Below are 18,047 nucleotides of genomic sequence, written 5' to 3'. Positions count from 1 at the left end.
GTTTTGGAGAGGTGGGTGGGGTTGTTGTACTAACTTACGAGAGGCAGGGCTGAGTATTAACTTTTGATTGCCCCTGGAGTGTCTCCATGCCATCCAGCATTAGGGGTCCAACAGGTGCTCTGCACCACTCTGTGGCAGGTCTTGTCTTTCTTCAAATTTAAGAGGTACACAGAAAACCAATCTGCTACCTATTTCCTATGGAGAAGATACAGACTGCCCAAATTGCACTTTGTTATCCCTCAGATGAAGTGATTTCCCTAAAATTGCATAAATGGCAAATTTAATGAAGCTGGTGCCTTTGAAGACCATCAGAATGAACTCTTTTCTAGCAAGTTCAGGTTCCTAAGTGAAGTTGGGGCAGATTCATGCCTCAGTTTTTCAGTTATATTAATTTACACAAGCATGCTTGTCTTGCGCTGGGAAACTTGTCCTAGCACTATTGCCTGAAGAGAAACAACAAACTTTTCATTATTATTCCTGCACAAATGTGTGTACTGAGAAGAACTGCATCACATGAAGTGTTCTGTGGTAGTTCCAGCTTTACTTCCAATCAAATGGGTCTAGGGGCTCAGTGCTGACAATCATTTCCAAGTAACCCCACACACCCCCACACCCGCTCATAGCCCCATTTCATGTTCTTTTCATGTGTGCACTACTAGTTACAGTAAGAGCCAGGTAAAATGCTCACACTGATGGCTGGCATTCAGTGAGAGTGCCAGAGAGGAGTAGTAGGGCCAGCTAAGACATTTTCTTACACAGGCAAATACAATCCATCTACTCTGTCATCAGACAAGCTCCTGGTGTACTGAAGGATGAGTGATTTCATGCTGTAGACTCATCTAGAAGCCTTTAGAAGCCAGGCTGCTACTGATGATCCACTCAAAATGATCCACGGAGAAACAAAACACTTTTCTCAAACTAGCACACCAGCGTCACCCAGTGCTGAGAATCACCCATGAGCTGCAGGGAGGGTGTTCTCCTGCCTTCAGATAGGTCTCTTGGGCTTAATGGACTCAGCGGTTTAGTTATAGATGCAAAATAATGGAACATAAAATATAAAGACACCTTTTCTATCATTGTAAAAATATGGCACACAGAAGATCTGTCTTGCTAAATAAGATAAAGTCATTTTTACATAATCACTAACCAGAGAAAAACCACAAATGCACACTCAGATAATGGGGTATCTGTGGTAAGACACCCCTTTTTAACTTTCCTTCAGTTTAGATACAAAAGTGCAGATTTGAGGAGCAACATTTGCTGTCCTGCTCTGTTCATTGCAGTTGTATTTGAGCCTTGGAAAGCAGTAGCAGATTTACTCTGTTAATACCCATGTGTTGTGAGCTGAGGACAAACAAGGTGAAGTGAATTGATCAAACACAGTGCAGGCTACAACCAAACACCCAAGGCCTCTGCCAGTGCTTCAGACACAGAGTGGCTCAAGCACTTCAAGTGCTCAGTGCCCACACTCTCCTGTCTCCCTGGTGGTACACTAACATCATTTTTTCATTGGATAATGACAAACGAAAAATATCTTTAAAACTGTATTAGCCTTCTGGCTCTCACCCCATGCCCCATGGTTAGTGCACTTCTTTCCTCCTCCTCCCCTTCCTCCTATTGAAACTTTCTCCTAGTGTTCTCTCATTTTAGAGGCTCTTAATTAAAATAACCTTCTAGTTTTCCATATAATAAATATTTTATTCCTTACAGCAAATATGACTAAGTAAAACCACCTTTAGCTCTAAAACTACTAATGGCTAATCTAGTTAAAGATCTGTGGATTAAAAATTTACTTTTTTCCCTTTTTCTTGTCACATTCTACTTGCTGTAGAGTTGTCTGGCCAAATGACAGCCTCGCACAAAGAATAATTTCTGGGCAATGGGTTCTCTAAGACTATAAAGTATGCTGGAAGCAAGACAAGCAAAGTCTTCTAGAATCAAAATGGATCTGATCCCATAAATAATGAGTCCTAATTGGGGATCCTTTATGGAATTCAAATAAGGAATATTTGAGGGTAAAAAAAAAGGGTAAAAAAATATAAGGGTAAAAAAAAAGGTATATATAAGGGTAAAAAAAAAAAACCAGATGTGTTTTCACAAGCAAAACCAAAAACATCAATGTCACCAGTACAAAATTCTGCCACTAAATCAAAGTCACAGCATGAGGGTACAAAACTAATTTAGGAATGCCTGGGCAAGTGAAGCTTGACTATTTATTTTCATTAAGTGTCTTCCCTAATCACATTCCTCTCTTCTCATACTCTTTCTCCAAAGAACACACCATGTTTGGAGAAGAAAGTGAGTGTCAAATCTGCAGGGGCTGCTGCAGGTGAACAGTTGGTTGGCTGAGCTCCCTCACCCCACCTCAGGGCTGTTGAAGATATTCCAGCCATCCTAACCCCGCCCCCCACACACATCTTCCCTATCAGTTCCCAGCTCCTGGGGCAGGTAGCACAAGAGGTCCCATGCAGGGCCCCACTGGATTTTTCTGCAGGCCATGTATGATCTCCAGCAGAGGCAATGGAGGTCCAGGCTAGGAGAGAGCCTAGACTGGTTCCCATTTCTGAAGTCTCAGTTTCATACTCCACCATCAGCCACAACTGCTGTATTAGAGTGTGTCACAAGGTACATACCTCTTGAGTTCTTAAAATACCCGTTTATAAACCTGCTGCCCCTTAATTTGTCTAAGGAATCCCTTTTTGTCTCTGCAAGTACTCTCACCTCCTGGCAAAAAGTAGCAGCAGTCTATGTTCTGGGTAGGGAAGCACATTTTATAGTCAGTGCCCCTCAGTTCTTGTATTGCAGAATTTGGGTGAACTATTGTATTGCATTCAAACTTATTTACAAACGTTTGAATTATACATAACACAAGCACACCCTCCTGCCTTTCTGTCCCAGCTGAGCAGCCCTACATTTTCTGTCTCTGTAAGACACTGGTGAATACTGAACAAAACTCATATCAGCACCAAGGCTTAGGTGGTGATCTGAACAGTGACTCTTCCCACACTGAAAAGTTACTGTTATATCCTACCCTAATTTCCTACCCTCTGTCAGCTTTCCTTTTGCAAAAAAAAAAAAACTTTTTTCAAGTATCCTGTCAACTTAGTTGATTTTTTGTGGAAGTCATCATAGATTATATCCTCTGATTCCCCTTGCTTAATTGCACCATTATTCAGCAGATAGTGAAACAGGAATTCCTGAATCAGTTGATGCTTATTCATATACTCAGAGGTCTTTTTCTTTATTATAGACATTGTCATCTTCTCACGGATGGGAATCCAATTTGTCAGTATGCAGTTTCCACGATCCATGGTATTAGCTCAGAAGAGGAAAGAATCAAGGAAGCTAGCCCAAACCTATAGCAAATATGCACTGATAGAGTAGTTCTCCACATATGTCTGCCATGGATCTATTTCCTTGCTGTCTCAAGCCTGGCATAGCTGCTCACATCTGTACTGTGTCCATACAAATTGCTGTCATGGGAGAGTTCTTATTCAGGGACACTACAAAACTCCTTGCACAGTGGCAAGAATGGAAACCCTCTCTGTATCCTTCCTACTCTTCTAAAGTAGCTTGGTGAGACAGCTCCCTATGCTCTTTTCCAGAAGCAGTCTTGCTGAAGCCTGTGTCTTGGCTAGAGTTGTTGACAATATTTACCAGCAGATACCTTTTCTTTAGTTTTGGAGTCATTAAAGGGGATTTTTCCCTTTTGGCACATGCAGTTCAAAACAGGGTTGGCAGCTACACCTGAGTAGCTCTGACACTTCTGCTCCAGCACCTTCCAGCCTCATATGTCTGTTTTGTCCTGTACAGCACCTTGTCAACCCTTGCTGCTGGTCACTGTAATCACTTATAGTACTTTTATTTGCAGTTGTGTTAACTTGCTTGCCCAAATCTGTCGATACCTTGCAAGGTCAAGGTGTGGCATCAGCCACTCTTCCACTTGGCCAGGTCTTAGCTAAGTGATCTTTTCCTGAATTAGGCAGCACCTCCATTTAACTTTCACCATTCTGTCTCCTTGCACTGCAGGACTGCCAGAGGAACACAACAGGACAGCACTGCGAGCAGTGTCCCGATGGCTTCATTGGCGACGCTGTCAGGGGAGTGCCCACCTTCTGCCAGCCCTGCCCCTGCCCCCTGCCAGCACTTGCCAAGTATGTAAAGACTCTTTGCTTCTCTTCCATTTGGCTTGCATTTAGCCCTTTCCAAGGTGGGGCCAGCATCCCTTCCTGAATGCAGGAGACAAAGGCTGCTGCCCTTAGCAAACACAGGGGTAAATAAGAGGACTAACAGCTGCTCATGTTTACAACCACAGGAAACAGCATTTCATTTAGAAGGTGTAAAATATCTTTAAATGCTCATACCAATTCTTACCAAGAGGGAGGAGAATGAGAAAGTTCAAGTTCACCCTTTTATGTAGAAGAGATTATTCAGTTGTGTGGTTGCTTTTTAAAATCCCTTAAAGAACAATTCTCAAGAAAGGTGGCATCTGAGATTTATGTGGTTGAGACAGAAAAAAAAAAAAGCAGACAGAAAGTTCAATCCATGTCACCTGAAGGGTAAAACCAAACAAAAAAAAAGCCTGAGTTTGCAGTCCCCAGAGTCTACAGCAGCTGGATCTGGTTAGCACAGTAACAGTTCAAAGTGCTGAAACATCCTGTGACAGTTACAGTACCCCTTCAACTGATGCCCAGCTACTTTTGGGTAAGAAACTCTGAAGCCTGACAGAAAACCAAAACCAAGTCAAAGAACTCCAGATGTTGTGTGCTTTGTGTCTTCAGAAAAAAAAGGAAAGGAAAGGAAAGGAAAGGAAAGGAAAGGAAAGGAAAGGAAAGGAAAGGAAAGGAAAGGAAAGGAAAGGAAAGGAAAGGAAAGGAAAGGAAAGGAAAGGAAAGGGAAAGGAAAGAAAAAGAAGACTACAAGCCAAAACCAGCCATTAGAAACAATTAGTGGCATGTCAGTAATGCAGCTGAAAGAAATTATCAGCTTCCTCTTGCCCAGACTCATGCTCTGGGAGAGAGGTATCTATGTGAATCCCACCACAGGGAGATGCTAGTAAATAGTTGCCAAGAGGCTGATGCTGGTTTTCAGGGAGCTAGCTATTCCTCTTGTGTTGTTTTCCATCCTGCTTTCGGCAGGACGTCACAGCAAACGGAATTTCATCCTTACGGTATTTGTTTGCTGTTGCTATAGGATTACTCACACAACCTTAATGTGGGATGAGCTCCATTTTGCTCAGCTTCTCAGGGCTCAAACTGGCAAAGGAACAAAATCACTCTGGCCAAATTCCCTCAGATCCCTTCTTGGCTTTTGCAGTGAGCCAGTGTTTGTTGAAAAACTTCAGCTTTGCCTGGATTACAGAGAAAATGCTCCAGAGACAGTGGAAGAACCTGGCTTTGCTCACATGTAGAAAGGCTTAGGAGTGAACAAGCTCACAGACGAAGCAAACTATTCCTTCCAGTTTCAGTAGCAGCTGTAATGCCTGAAAAATTAGAAATACAACAGTCAGGAGCAGTGTTTTTTTCTTGGCGAAGTGGCTTTTGTAACCTGTTGGGCACAGAGCAGCCACTTTGGTGTAAGAAGCTGTTCTCTGAGCCACAACCTGGGCTGCACATGCCTGAGGTACTTCCACATGAGCCTCAGGCTCTACCAAGCAAGGTTAGCGAGGCAAGGTCTGGTCTGTGCTCCCTACAGCTCGATTTGACGCAGGGTGACTGGGTCTGCATTCACCCAGACCCTGCCCCATGCTGCAGCCCAAAGGCTCTGCAGAGGTGCTCCCTGAGAGCAGGGAGCTGGATGGTCCACCCGGCCACTGAGCAGGGCTCAGGGCAGTGGGGCCAGCAGGGACTATGGCTACAGCCTTTCTCTGCCAGTGCTGTGGGAGATGGCAGCAGAGGCCAAGGAGCATTCCCAGTTTCAACATGCTCCTTAGCTAGGGACAATATGCCCCTGCTGTTCCAGACCACTAGGGAGAAGGAAACCCCAAACCCAAAACTCAGCAGCATGGGGTTGGGAAGGGAGAACAAATGTTGCAAGAAACCTGAATGCAGATGCCTCAATATTAGCATCAATACATGGCTTGGACTTGATGAGCCTCAAGGGTCCCTTCATCTCAGAATATTCTATGTTCCATGAATTGTCTCCCCTTTGAAACTACGTCAGTAAAAATCCACTTTGCTTCCTTGGTTTTCCCTCAGAAAAGTCCTGAAGGTAGTAATTAAAGGAACGCCCCATCCCAAGTTGCCTCATACCCCTATTTAAATAATGCGCAGAAATTGCCTGTTCAGCTTCTTGCATGAGACAGACCTGACCACAGAAATAGTCTTCAGCTGGGGCTGGAACAGGCAAAAAAAAAAATTGAGCAACATTAAGCTTTACCAAAGCTTAACTAAATTCAAAGAAAAAATGTTCTTTATTAGTTGGATTTTTTTTCAATTTTCCTTCATTAATCCTACTACATATAAAGAATAAGACAAAACAATAACTCTACCAGAAGGAGAGAAGCATTAAATGGCTTAAAAAACATCCAAAGGATGTTGTTTTTTACCCTGTTTTACTTTGGAAATAGAATACCTAATCTGTAAACTGACAGATTCACCAGATAGGTATTTTTTCCAGGAATTCAGCAGTGTCGCTAGATTTTCTGACCAGGCTGTCTTCATATCTTCTATCCTGGGAACTTTTGGAGTAACTTTTGGACATTACACATGAAGTGTAATGTCATCTCCTTGGAACAAAAAAAGGAGGATGGAGGTTGTTTCACAGTCCAGCAGATGTTACTTCTTTTCAAACGCAAGAGAATTATAAAGCCTTTTTTCCCCCTAAAAGTTCACAAAAAGTATAAAACTTGAGGAAGATTTCAGTCCTACTTCATAACTTAGATCCACAATGTGGTTTTTGCAACTACGTGAAGGAATTAGACTTGGTTAAAGGAGAGGAAGCCTGCCAAACTATTGTGACTCTCTCAACACGTTCTTGTAAAAGCCACACAGCAGTTAATTTGTAAATTCTGTGAGAAGAATTTCACTTTATGTTCTTTCTGGTTACACCAAATATTTTGAGACAGCAAAGATCCAGACAGATTTTTTGCCTCTGGTTGTTCAACCAGTTGAGAAACACTGGCAGGAACTGAAAATATGCGGGAATTCTCATCAGCTTTCAATGCTGTTTGTTCCTGGAACAAGCAGTGCATGGATCATGCACTTTCCCACCGCTCTGAGTCTCTTGTCCTGTGTGAAATGGATGCAACCCAGCCACAGCTGCCCAGCACCATATGACTGAGGAGCTGTGTTTTAGCAACCATGGGCCTGCAGCTGGAAACTGCTGCCACTCACTACTCTGATTGCATTCTAGTGCTGGCAGAAATTTATTCACACATATTGCAAACTAACTAGAAACATCTTAGGACTGTATCTCTTTTTTCCTGTAAATGTATTTAAGCCATGTCCATCACCGTCTTTGAAATACACATAAAATTTGCACTTTTCACATCTGGCTACTGCTGTTTCTTGGGTCTCATATTTATTTGAATATTTGTTAAATCCAAAAAAACATAAGAAAACAAAGTAATTCATTTAGAATCACAGCAGTAGAAATTACAGCCCGAGCCATTACTGCAGTCAGCATCTCTCCTTGGCATGATGGTCTCAGAAGAGGCTGCAGACTCTTTCCAACCTTCTGGGAAAGATGGTAGAGCAGCCCTGGTTACTGTAAACTCAGTTACTCTGCATGACGACAGCATTACTGAAGTCAGCCTTCATCACTAGGAACTTCCAGATTGGAATTTGAGAAAAACTGTAGGATCTGCACAGGAAACTGCTGCCCCCGTTCCAAAATCTCAGTTCTTGAAGTGCTCAGTGCAGTGTCTTCCACAAACAATATTTTACCCCTTGGGATAATAGACAGGAAACAATTGGGTTCACATGACATACACATTTATGATAAGTCCCTTGTCTAAAGTGTATCAAAACCTGCAGATGTGTCTGATCTGCACTGCAGATCCTTTCATACCTATTCATCTGTATTTATATACCTCCATAGTTCTATACACTAATTAGTGCTTCCTAAACTAATTTAAAGCCTAAATAAGGGGTATAATATATATTACCTAGAGAGCTGAACACCCATTCAGCAATGAACAACCAAAAGCCAGAGTTCACATTGACAAATGTCCATACTGTAACAAAGAAACGTTCCCAAGTGTCTGTCACTGCCTGGTATTCTAACTATTCATCCTGATGAAATTCCAGCTTTGCAGTCTCCTGTTACAGAAAAAGTGGAAATGTGCGTTGTGTCTGCAAGGAAAACTATGCAGGACCCAACTGTGAAAGGTAAGAAACTCATAGGATGACTTGCTGGTCAGCAATACAGAAGTCCAGAATTTTTTCAAAGAATCTTGCCATACTCGGGAGAAATCTTATGCACGTGTTTTCATTAGGTAGAATTGTGTCTGTTAAATGATCTTGTTCATTTCCTATTAAAAAGCACTTAAATTTGCTGTGGAGGTGTCAGCATAAGACAGACATTTACATATTATGTATTTTGATCTAGCTCTTGTGCTGTGTGTACTTTCAAGTGGTGATCTGCCTAAAAGGAATGCAATTTAAAAGTAAAAAATACAAATCAGAAACAGCAGCTGAAGTGAAAAATATCCACCATATCAATGCCTCTTGCAATTCACCCCGTAAAATATGTAGCAGGTTTCCACCAAATAACATTTACAAAAGCAAAGGAGAAAATCAAATATTGAGTCAAATTCTTAAAGCAGATACAGCTTTTTTCATTGCATTTTAAATGCACTTCACAGGCATGATTCAATAAAGTCAAGCAAACAATTGTAACCAGTAACCAGTGTTACTTTTCAACTTTCCCTTATGTCCATAAACAATTTCCAGTAAATATTCCCTAAATAACAAAGGACACAAATAAATTGAACTATACAGCAGAAATATAACTTCATGTGCTGTAAGAGGCTCTCTTACTTGTTATGAACACACATGGATGATGTTTCAATGAATGTCAAGGGCCTGATTATAATTCAGAAATTGTCCTCGAGCAGCCAATAAATTAAAACAGCTCTAGCACAAAGACTGAGGATATAGGATGGCTCAGACAATGGCTTCCTGAACATTTCCTTTTGTTTTCCCTTAAAGCCCCTGAAGTATTTAAGTCTTTAGTCATCTGTCAATAATGGGCAAGCCTGGAATTCAAATGATGCTTAATGTAACTGTCAGAGAAGGGAGAAAAGGGATGCTTAAGATGCAAAGACAAATCAAAATGAAGAAGGTAAGATGAACAATGAACATCATCCTTACAGATGATGCAAAATCATCAGTCAATTACCTCCACATCACTAACATCATGACAACAACAGTGAAAGCAGATGGCGCAAAAATAAAACACCCACCCTTGTTTACAGGCTCACGGCTGTATTCTTTTGTTCCTTCAAAATGTCAGGTTTATACACAAAGGATAATGCAGACAATTAAAAGGTCATTGGGGTTCCTTAATGGTTATTAAAATGTCAACCCAGACTACAAGCAATACAAATCCTATGAAATTGGTAGCAGTAACATAGAAACAGCAGAAAATAACATCAGCTTTGTTTTCTAAGGGCTACTCCCCAGTCTGACACAGTGCATCTATCTCAAGGAAGGCAAAGCTGTGTCAAAAAAGCTACAGAAAGAAATCAGCCTGTCCTGGTCACTGTATTAAGAGCTTGGCTAGTTGCTGGGGTAAAGTGCAAGCAGTGACAGAGAGGATTTGCCTCTGGTCCTACTCCCATTTTTATCAGAAATATCAAAAACTGTTTCAAAGCTGGATGATGCACTGCTTGCCCCTGCCCACTTGCTAAAGAGCAAGTCCCTACTTGGCACACACTGCTGCTGGGCACTGCCAGAAAAAGGTGGTGTGAACTCACAGGCATCCTAGCTAGGAACTGAGTAAACCAGCTTCCCAAATTGAAATTTAGGAATTAATCATTTTTCTCCTGGACTTCAGCAGTAAGGCATCAGGGTGATAACTGATGCCATGCAGGTTTTGTTAATGCACAAATGTTAAAAAGAACAGATGAACAAATTACAATTTACCATCCAAAGCAAATAGATGAAAAAGATTCTTTTGGCATTGCCAGAGAAGAAGTTAATTTCTTACTCACTAATAATTACAGGAAGCAGCTATGGCTGCAGAATGAAACAAAGACCACTTTGCAGTTTTATAATGGGAGAGGAAATATTCTTTTTTAGCAAAAAAGGGTCATTTATTGATACAATCTAAGAAAAGACATTTACTCCAGGCCTCTGAAATTTTTCAGGCCATAAAGTGCAGAGATGGAGCAGAACATTTCCAGTCAGTGGCCTCTGCTCTTCTCACATCCTACCCACAATTCAAAAAAGGTTAAATGCCTCAGTACTATGAGATGTACTGAGTGGCAAAGGGGACAGTGAAGGTAACACATTTATTTTCAGCTCTGAAAGTTTCTTTTTGCTTTAAACAGCTGCTCCAGATGAGAAGTTATGGCTAATGAAAGTGAGTCATAGAAGAGCTCAGGCTGGAAGGGACCTTAAAATTCATCTGGTTCTAACCCCCTGCCATGGGCAGGGACACTTTCCACTAGACCAGTTTGCTCTATCCAGCCTGGCCTTGAACACTTCCAGCAATGGGGCATTCACAGCTTCTCTGGGAAACCTGTTCTGGTGCCTCAGGTGGTCATAAAAAGCAGCACTTGCAAAATGTATCTGTGGGGATATGGGGGAATGTCCTCTACGTTCCTGGCAAATGAGCTGAACAGTTTATTTTGGAAAAGAAAGGGGGAAATGGCCTTGTCCTGATGAGGACAGGAGAGACATGGCAGGGCTGGTGGGGATAGCACACTGTTGTTGGTAGATGTGGGCAGCAGGGAGCAAAAGGCTGGTGTGACCCCAGCCCTACTCAGTGACCTCTGTGAATGAAGCTGGTGGCCACATTAGACAGATGATCATTTGGAAAATACCAGACTACAGAAAAACAAAAAACTGAAATTTAAGACAATTGTAGCAAGACTTCCAGCATGACTGACTAGTAACTTTACCCATCACTGCCTGCTCTAACTCCCATGGGAATGGGGAATGATTCAACCAAATCATAATCATAAATGACACTCTGCACTCAGTGTTGCACTCACAGTTCTTCAGGGGGTGAACAGAACTCCCGGCCACACTTTAATTCTTTACATCTGGGTCACCCAAATGATAAAATCTGCACCAAAGATTCTGGCAGTGCTGCAAAGAGACAGAAAGAGCCTTTGTCATTGACAAAAGCAGTGTTTGAGGCAGCCAAATGGTTTCTATTAAGATGCTTTTAATTTTATGTGTTTCTACTGTGAGGATTCAGGACTGGAACATGAACAAAGCAGTGTTGAGGAAATTACTCTCTTTATCAAAAAAAAAAAAAACCAAACAAGAGAAAATATAGGAATAGATCAAAACTCGAAGCTTTTATCACATCTGACATATTTTCAGGGTTCAGACATGGCAGAACCTGAATTTGACTTTGTTCAGATTTTAGAAGACAACTGACCTTGATTTAGGTACCCAGCCAGAATCTGGGAAAACTAATCTGACCTGCCTCAAGTGCTCATCCTCCCTGCCTACCAACAGCAGACAGAAAAAATAGCATCTTAAACAGGACTTTGGATGGGAGACAAGGACAACATGGTGATAAAACAGAATGAGCTACAATAAATGCTTCTTACCTAAATCATTGCAGCAGCTATTCAATCCTCCAGTTCCTTCAGCCAGCAATTGTTACACCAGCCAGTTATTCCCCTCCTGTCAGGAATTCTTCATTTCCAGTTTTGGAGTATAAGTCCCTGATCTCTGAACTCCAGGCTTCTGCATCATGGGCATTAGCACTCCATGCCCACCCCACTACTAGTTCCCCTTGTGTCAATGGTTGTTTTGCAAAAGTTCCCCTTGCTTGTAGGATTAAGCACATTCCCTGATATCGGCAGAAACATCTTTAACTGAAACTATTTAATTTCCAAATAACCAAATCTGTCACTACCTCTTTGCTTAGAGCCAGTGATCATCCAGGAGTGTTATATCGCTGGTGCGTCTATACTCTGAAAAACTACCATAATATTGACATGCCTCTCATTTTAAGATGTAGAAATTTCTCAACTGAAATGCTTCCCAAACATAACAAGACATGATAAGAAATTTGGACCTATTTCAGGCTTTCACTGGTGTGCCTGGTACCCACCTCCCTCTCTCCCTCTGCAGACCAAGAAAGGAATCTTCCCTGGCTCTCAGGTTTTTACCCTCATCCAACAGGATAACATCAAACAGATCTGAAAAAAGAGTCTGGTTCAGGGCCTATGCTGTTTTCCAAAACCAGAAGCCACCCCAATATCTCACCTTAGAAGTATTTCTATAAACATTTCCTGGGCAGTACTTTTTATGTATATTTATAATAGAAATAAAGTCTGAGCTTCCTCTGAGTTTCAGCATCCTGAAATGCGGCCTCTTACCCCAGTTTCCTATATAACACAATATAGTTGGTGAGATACAGAGCTGAAAGAGACCAAAACAAACACTGTAGAGCTGCCTTGCTGCCAAGGTAATTCTGTCACAGATTTTAAAACAATAGGGAGAAAATCATTTCACTGCAAAAGGAACACAGAAAAAATAAATTAATGCAGACTGGTATGCTTGAGATACCAGGGGTGTTCCAGAAGGGGAAAATATATAACAGTACAGATTGAGATTACACAAAATAGCCTCTGTAGGAGTAAAGCTCCTAATTAGCTTTCTGTCCATTAGAAGCTGCAGACAATGATCAATTCCTGATAACACAAATAAGGTCAGAGAAAAAAAGGTGTCACAGACAGGAATGTCATTGTTCGTCATTGCCGGTGTTGCTCTTCCTTTCAGATGCGCCCCTGGTTACTATGGGAACCCTTTGCTAATTGGAAGCACTTGTAAAAAATGTGACTGCAATGGCAACTCAGACCCAAATCTGATTTTTGAAGACTGTGATGAAGAGACCGGCCAGTGCCGCAACTGCCTGCACCACACCAGCGGCTTCAACTGCGAACGATGCGCTCCGGGCTACTACGGGGATGCCAGACTGGCTAAAAACTGCACAGGTACTGTCTGCAGTCTGGCACAGCAGAGCTGAGCAACACAGCACAGTCTGTGGGTGATCTCCCAGAAATCAGAGATGCCTGAACCAGTTGTCAGATACCTGGGGCTCTGGGAGGCAGGTGATGGGATAATTTGGATGCCTGTTCAGTTGAATCATCCCAGGCGCCAGAGAAATATCTCTTTCCATCTCCCATGACCAAGTCTCAGATCCCAGATTCCAACATCTCTAGTGCCTGGTCAGGTTTAATGGAGGCACTGTTGTGTTCTCCTGAATCTTGTTTTAAATAAGGTTCTCTAAGAGTTCTTTGGGCAAAGTCCTCACCTTTGTGCTTGTCCACACCATGACCACTCAGGCTGATGGTGCTTAAAAACTTGAAAGTATTTTTTTTGGGAACAGGATCATCCTTCCTGTCCTGACCCAATACCCACTCACTTTTCTGCTATTTTCCACATTGGTGATATGTTCTGCATTTCCTACAAGTCTGTGTAATCTTGCTGGTTGCTGTATTTTCACACAAAAGGTACTTTCAGGGTCTGGTCAAGTGCTACCCGGAGTACCTCAGCCAAACATACCTGCACAGAGGGGTCACAAAGTTTTGTCTCCTCCAATATTGTCCTAATTTACATGGAGTTCAATCCAAACAGGGTTTTCACCTCCTACCTTGTATCCTTGCTTTGGCTCTGGAAGTTTACATCCTCTTTCAAAGCACTTAGGAACAGTCACTGTTAAAGGCAAAATGCAAGTGCTCAGAGCAAGGACCTTGGGGCTCCCTCCCAAATTCTTTGGCAGGGGTCCCTCAAGGACCAGAACACAAAGAAGGGAGACAAAGTATTTCTACCTCAGCCTGACTCAAAAGTAAGACAGTTGAAGCACACACTCAGCTTGGACCTCAGAAATGCTCCAGGGCCTCCGTGTACAGAGCTACAGGCCTCAGGGACTTAGCAATGTCTTTTTTGATCCTTCTTGCAACTCACTGTGTAATTGGACTTTGTTTTTTACTTCCTTATTATAAAGTGGTTTGGGACACACAGGATGGAGGCTGTGAGGATGCTGTGCAATCACATGCCCTTTGTGCTGCTATCTTCACTTGTAGGGGACCCCATATGATGCCATGATGGTCCTATCTGGTTTTATATTCCAGTGACAGCTGGAATTTGAGTTTGCATCTCCAGGATACAACTCATATTGCGAAGTCATGTGGTTGAATTCCATTTATGCTGAACAGGAAGAGACGGTGCTCATGCACAGTGATCCCAAAAGCCAAAGCCATGTATCCCATCCAGCTAAGAAGACATCAGCTGTGGGGAACAGCATGCCCCAAAACTCACCCTCTGCCTGGATTTAGGTAGCCAAGATGTTCATAAAATACATCATGTCTGTGATTTTGAGGTGACAAAAAAAATTCCTGTTTATAAACTTCACTGCCTGAGATGAATTAACTGCAGTTGTTCCAGGAAGTGTGGGTCCTGAATTCCATGAGGCAGGACGAACACACCCAGCACTTCACCTCTGCAAACCACAGCCCACATCGTGCCCTGCCCATGGCCGAAAGCTTTAAGGACCTAAGAGTAACTTTGCCAGAAGTCTGAGAGTCACAGGCCATTCCAAGTGTCTGAGCAGGTTATGCAATAAGTGATTTTGGAAGACATCTCTGAAAGTGCAGTTTCGAAACTCAAATCAAACTTTTATCACCTCAGTACAGTTTTTCTCTTTGCACCCTTAAGGAGGTACACAGGAGTTCTCTGTACAGGCTGTTCACATAGACTTCAAATCAGTGTGGTAATTCTCTTCATTAGCAGATTTCCTTGCAGCGTTTCATCTTTGCTAAAAATAAAAAGTGCTTGGGTGCTTGAATGTGTTGTGAGAGGTACAGCTTTTCTCCTTTCAGAAGTTAATTTAATCTTGAAGTTCACTCTAGCAAATCCTGATTTTGCAGTATGATGTTTCAGAGAATTACACACTTCTCATTTCATCTTCATTTCTGCTGAGCACCACGATGTGCTGTACTTGACAGTGCTGTGCAGATTGCAGTGCATCAATACATGCACGATATTCAAACTATTTGTGTAGTTCACAGGGAAAACTTATCATTTACTTGGCTTTGCGGGAAAATTAGGAACTATTGCTTAGAATTGATTCTGAAATAAGTCAAATATCTTCTTTAAACTAAAAATAGAGAAACAAAATTATTGTAAGAATCAAGCCAGTCTGCATATTTCGATAGAGCATCTCAAAGGGTATATAAAACAAAAAAAGGCAAGACCACTAAATTAACAAGCAGCTCTATCAATCTAAAATAATTTTTTTTTCCTTTTAAGTGGAAGACAAAACCTGGGTAGCTGTGAATGGTAGTTTTAAGCTGCTTTTAATTTTTTTTTAACCACATATCCTTTAGCCATAGTTCATAGCTCTTCACAAATGGCTCTCAGAAATAAAGGTAAGTTTAGAAGCTTTCCCCATCAGCAAACTATGGTATCATTGAAAGTCATAATTTCTTACTAAAATTGTGGTACCTCTTAAACAAGTAGTTGAAAAATGGTCCAGACTGCTTTTGGAATTAATTTGCTATAATATTTTGTGTAGCAGACTCACAGGTATTCATTTAAATAAGAAGACACAATTTTATTTTCTTGAGCACCAATCTCTTTGAAATTGAGAAATATTAAAGTTTAATATTGCTACCTGGAGATAGCCCAGTTTCCATTATATAGGTAAAGAGAAATCTCTACTTTCAACTGATACTTTTCTTTCACTTCTTAAAAAAAAGAAATAACAAATTAAAAGTAATCATAGATCCAAAAGCTGGAAGGCACAGATTGTGATAAGGTCAAAATGCTGACTGCATCAGAGAATTCATAACCAATTTCTGTTCTTACATAAGTACAAAAACTGTACCTAAACAGTGCAAAAACACTAAGAGTGTTTTACTAACACTGGCCCACTCACACAAAATTATTCTGACGTTAGTGCATGATGTTGTCTTTGAAGTTGTTCTACGTATTTTCTCTTGACAAATCCTTGAACGTGCAATGGGAAATGTAAATAGAAGGGCATTCATACATAAAAATTAATGGGCTGCAATAAAAAGGCAGTAAAATATCTTGTTATATGAGATTCTGCTGAAACCAAAAATCACAAGACCAAAATAAATTCCAGATAGATTACTGCTGTTCTTATGTTCTGCTTGAGTTTTTGTTATTGCAGTGAAGTGTTCCAAGAATATTTTAATCTTAATATTTTAAGATAATATATTTTAAAAGGCCAATTAAACCTTGAAAGAGGTTTAGAGATGTTAGATTAAAAATTGGGCTTTTTAAAAAGCCACTTATGCTGGCAATAAAAATGTTGCTTTCTCAAGTTTGAAAAAATATAAAACATCATTTATTCTTCATTGTAAGTGGTGGGAGATATTTACTTTTTGATATGTTCAAGCTGACAGTGTAACTGGAGTCCACAATCAATCCCTGATAGCTGCAAAGCCTTTTTAGTGACAGCCTGACAGAGTGCTGATAAATTCCACAGGGCTGTGGAGAGATTTGTAACTAATAATTAACTTTAGTTGCCCCGCTTTTCTTAATACATGTCCTAAATGTGACCCTCTCTAGACATTGATGTACAGTGGCCCTTCTGGGCAACTCTGGCCTCGCTGACTCGTGACCAAGCTTTGAACAAGTAATTTCAGCAGAGGTGTTCTCACTCTTCTCTGGAAACAGAGGTGTTTCTACCTCATATTCTATTTGTTCAAATTTCACCAGTGCAAGAAACACCTTTTCCAAGTACTGAAAGGAAAATCAGTCCAAAGAGTTCTTCATATTGGTTTGAATACCCACACACAATCCTAAGTATAATATTTTCACTAGTCTTGGAAGGGGGGATTGTACATTTTGAAGATTCTTCTTTCAAAAATCCTTTCTTTTTCCCCAGCATGTAACTGTGGAGGCAGAATGTGTGACAGCCAGACTGGAGAATGCCTTGCAGACAGTCCTGAAGTTTCTACTGACACAGACTGCCCGACCATCAGTAAGAACATTATCATAAAAACACCAATAATTAATGTTGCTCTTATATTTAGAAGCTTACAAATAGTAACATAAGAGCTTGGTACTTCATTGGGCTCAGGATTTTGACAGTGGTCCCAAAGGGCACTTTAGTGTGTGAATATACACAATGTCCTGCTGATTGAGTACTTCAGCATGTTCTCACACACTTGTCTGAGTACAGGCATATTTCCAACTCTGTGATGCAGACTACACGTCCAGGTCCAAACTGCAGAGCAGTAGGGAAGTTATCACCAAAGCCATTTCCGTAGACCTTGAGACACACTGTCTGAAAAATAATATTCTGGCCCTAAAAGCTGTCCTCCCAACTTTACCTGTGACATCCTGCATATAATTTAGGGTTTTCTAGTTGTGGTTTAATTCCATCAACAACACAGCCACTCAGTCTCTCCAGCAGGAACAGGGAGAGAATCAGAAGGGTAAAAGCCAGAAAACTTGTGCACACACAAGCCATACACACTTTTGCAAACAAAGCAAAATAATTAATTCATTCACTGCTTCCCATGGGCAGCCAGGCATCCAGCCATCTCCAGGACAGCAGGACCCCACTACCCATAATATTTACTTGGGAAGACAAATGCCATCACTCTAAATCCACAGCCCCTTCCTCCTTCTTCTCCCCACTGTATTTACTGAGCATGATGTCACACGGTCTAGAGTATCCCTTTGCTCAGCTAGGGTCATCTGTCCTGGCTGTGTCTCCTCCCAGTTTCCAGCACATCCCTAGTCTCATCACCAGCATGGCAGCACAAAACGCAGAAAGGGTCTTGGCTCTGTGTAAACTCTGCTCAGCAATAACAAAAACATCTCTACATTATCAACCCTGTGTTCAGCACAAATCCAAAACATGGCCCCATACTAGCC

The 18,047-nt window shown here is 41.4% G+C and overlaps 1 protein-coding gene across 1 annotated transcript in view; it reads left to right on the top strand.

Moving 5' to 3' along the window:
* Positions 1 to 18,047, top strand: part of LAMA4 (laminin subunit alpha 4) — a 98,778-nt gene that overhangs the window by 27,467 nt on the left and 53,264 nt on the right. Inside the window, 4 exon segments of the mRNA XM_031066639.1 lie at positions 4,030 to 4,154; positions 8,250 to 8,330; positions 12,912 to 13,126; positions 17,050 to 17,145. Of these exon segments, the coding sequence (XP_030922499.1) occupies positions 4,030 to 4,154; positions 8,250 to 8,330; positions 12,912 to 13,126; positions 17,050 to 17,145 (517 nt within the window).

This window comes from Geospiza fortis, unplaced genomic scaffold, assembly GCF_000277835.1.
Source record: "Geospiza fortis unplaced genomic scaffold, GeoFor_1.0 scaffold98, whole genome shotgun sequence".
Taxonomy (NCBI): domain Eukaryota; kingdom Metazoa; phylum Chordata; class Aves; order Passeriformes; family Thraupidae; genus Geospiza; species Geospiza fortis.
Note: the sequence above shows the minus strand (reverse complement) of the source record. Positions and strands in the feature narration are given on the sequence as shown.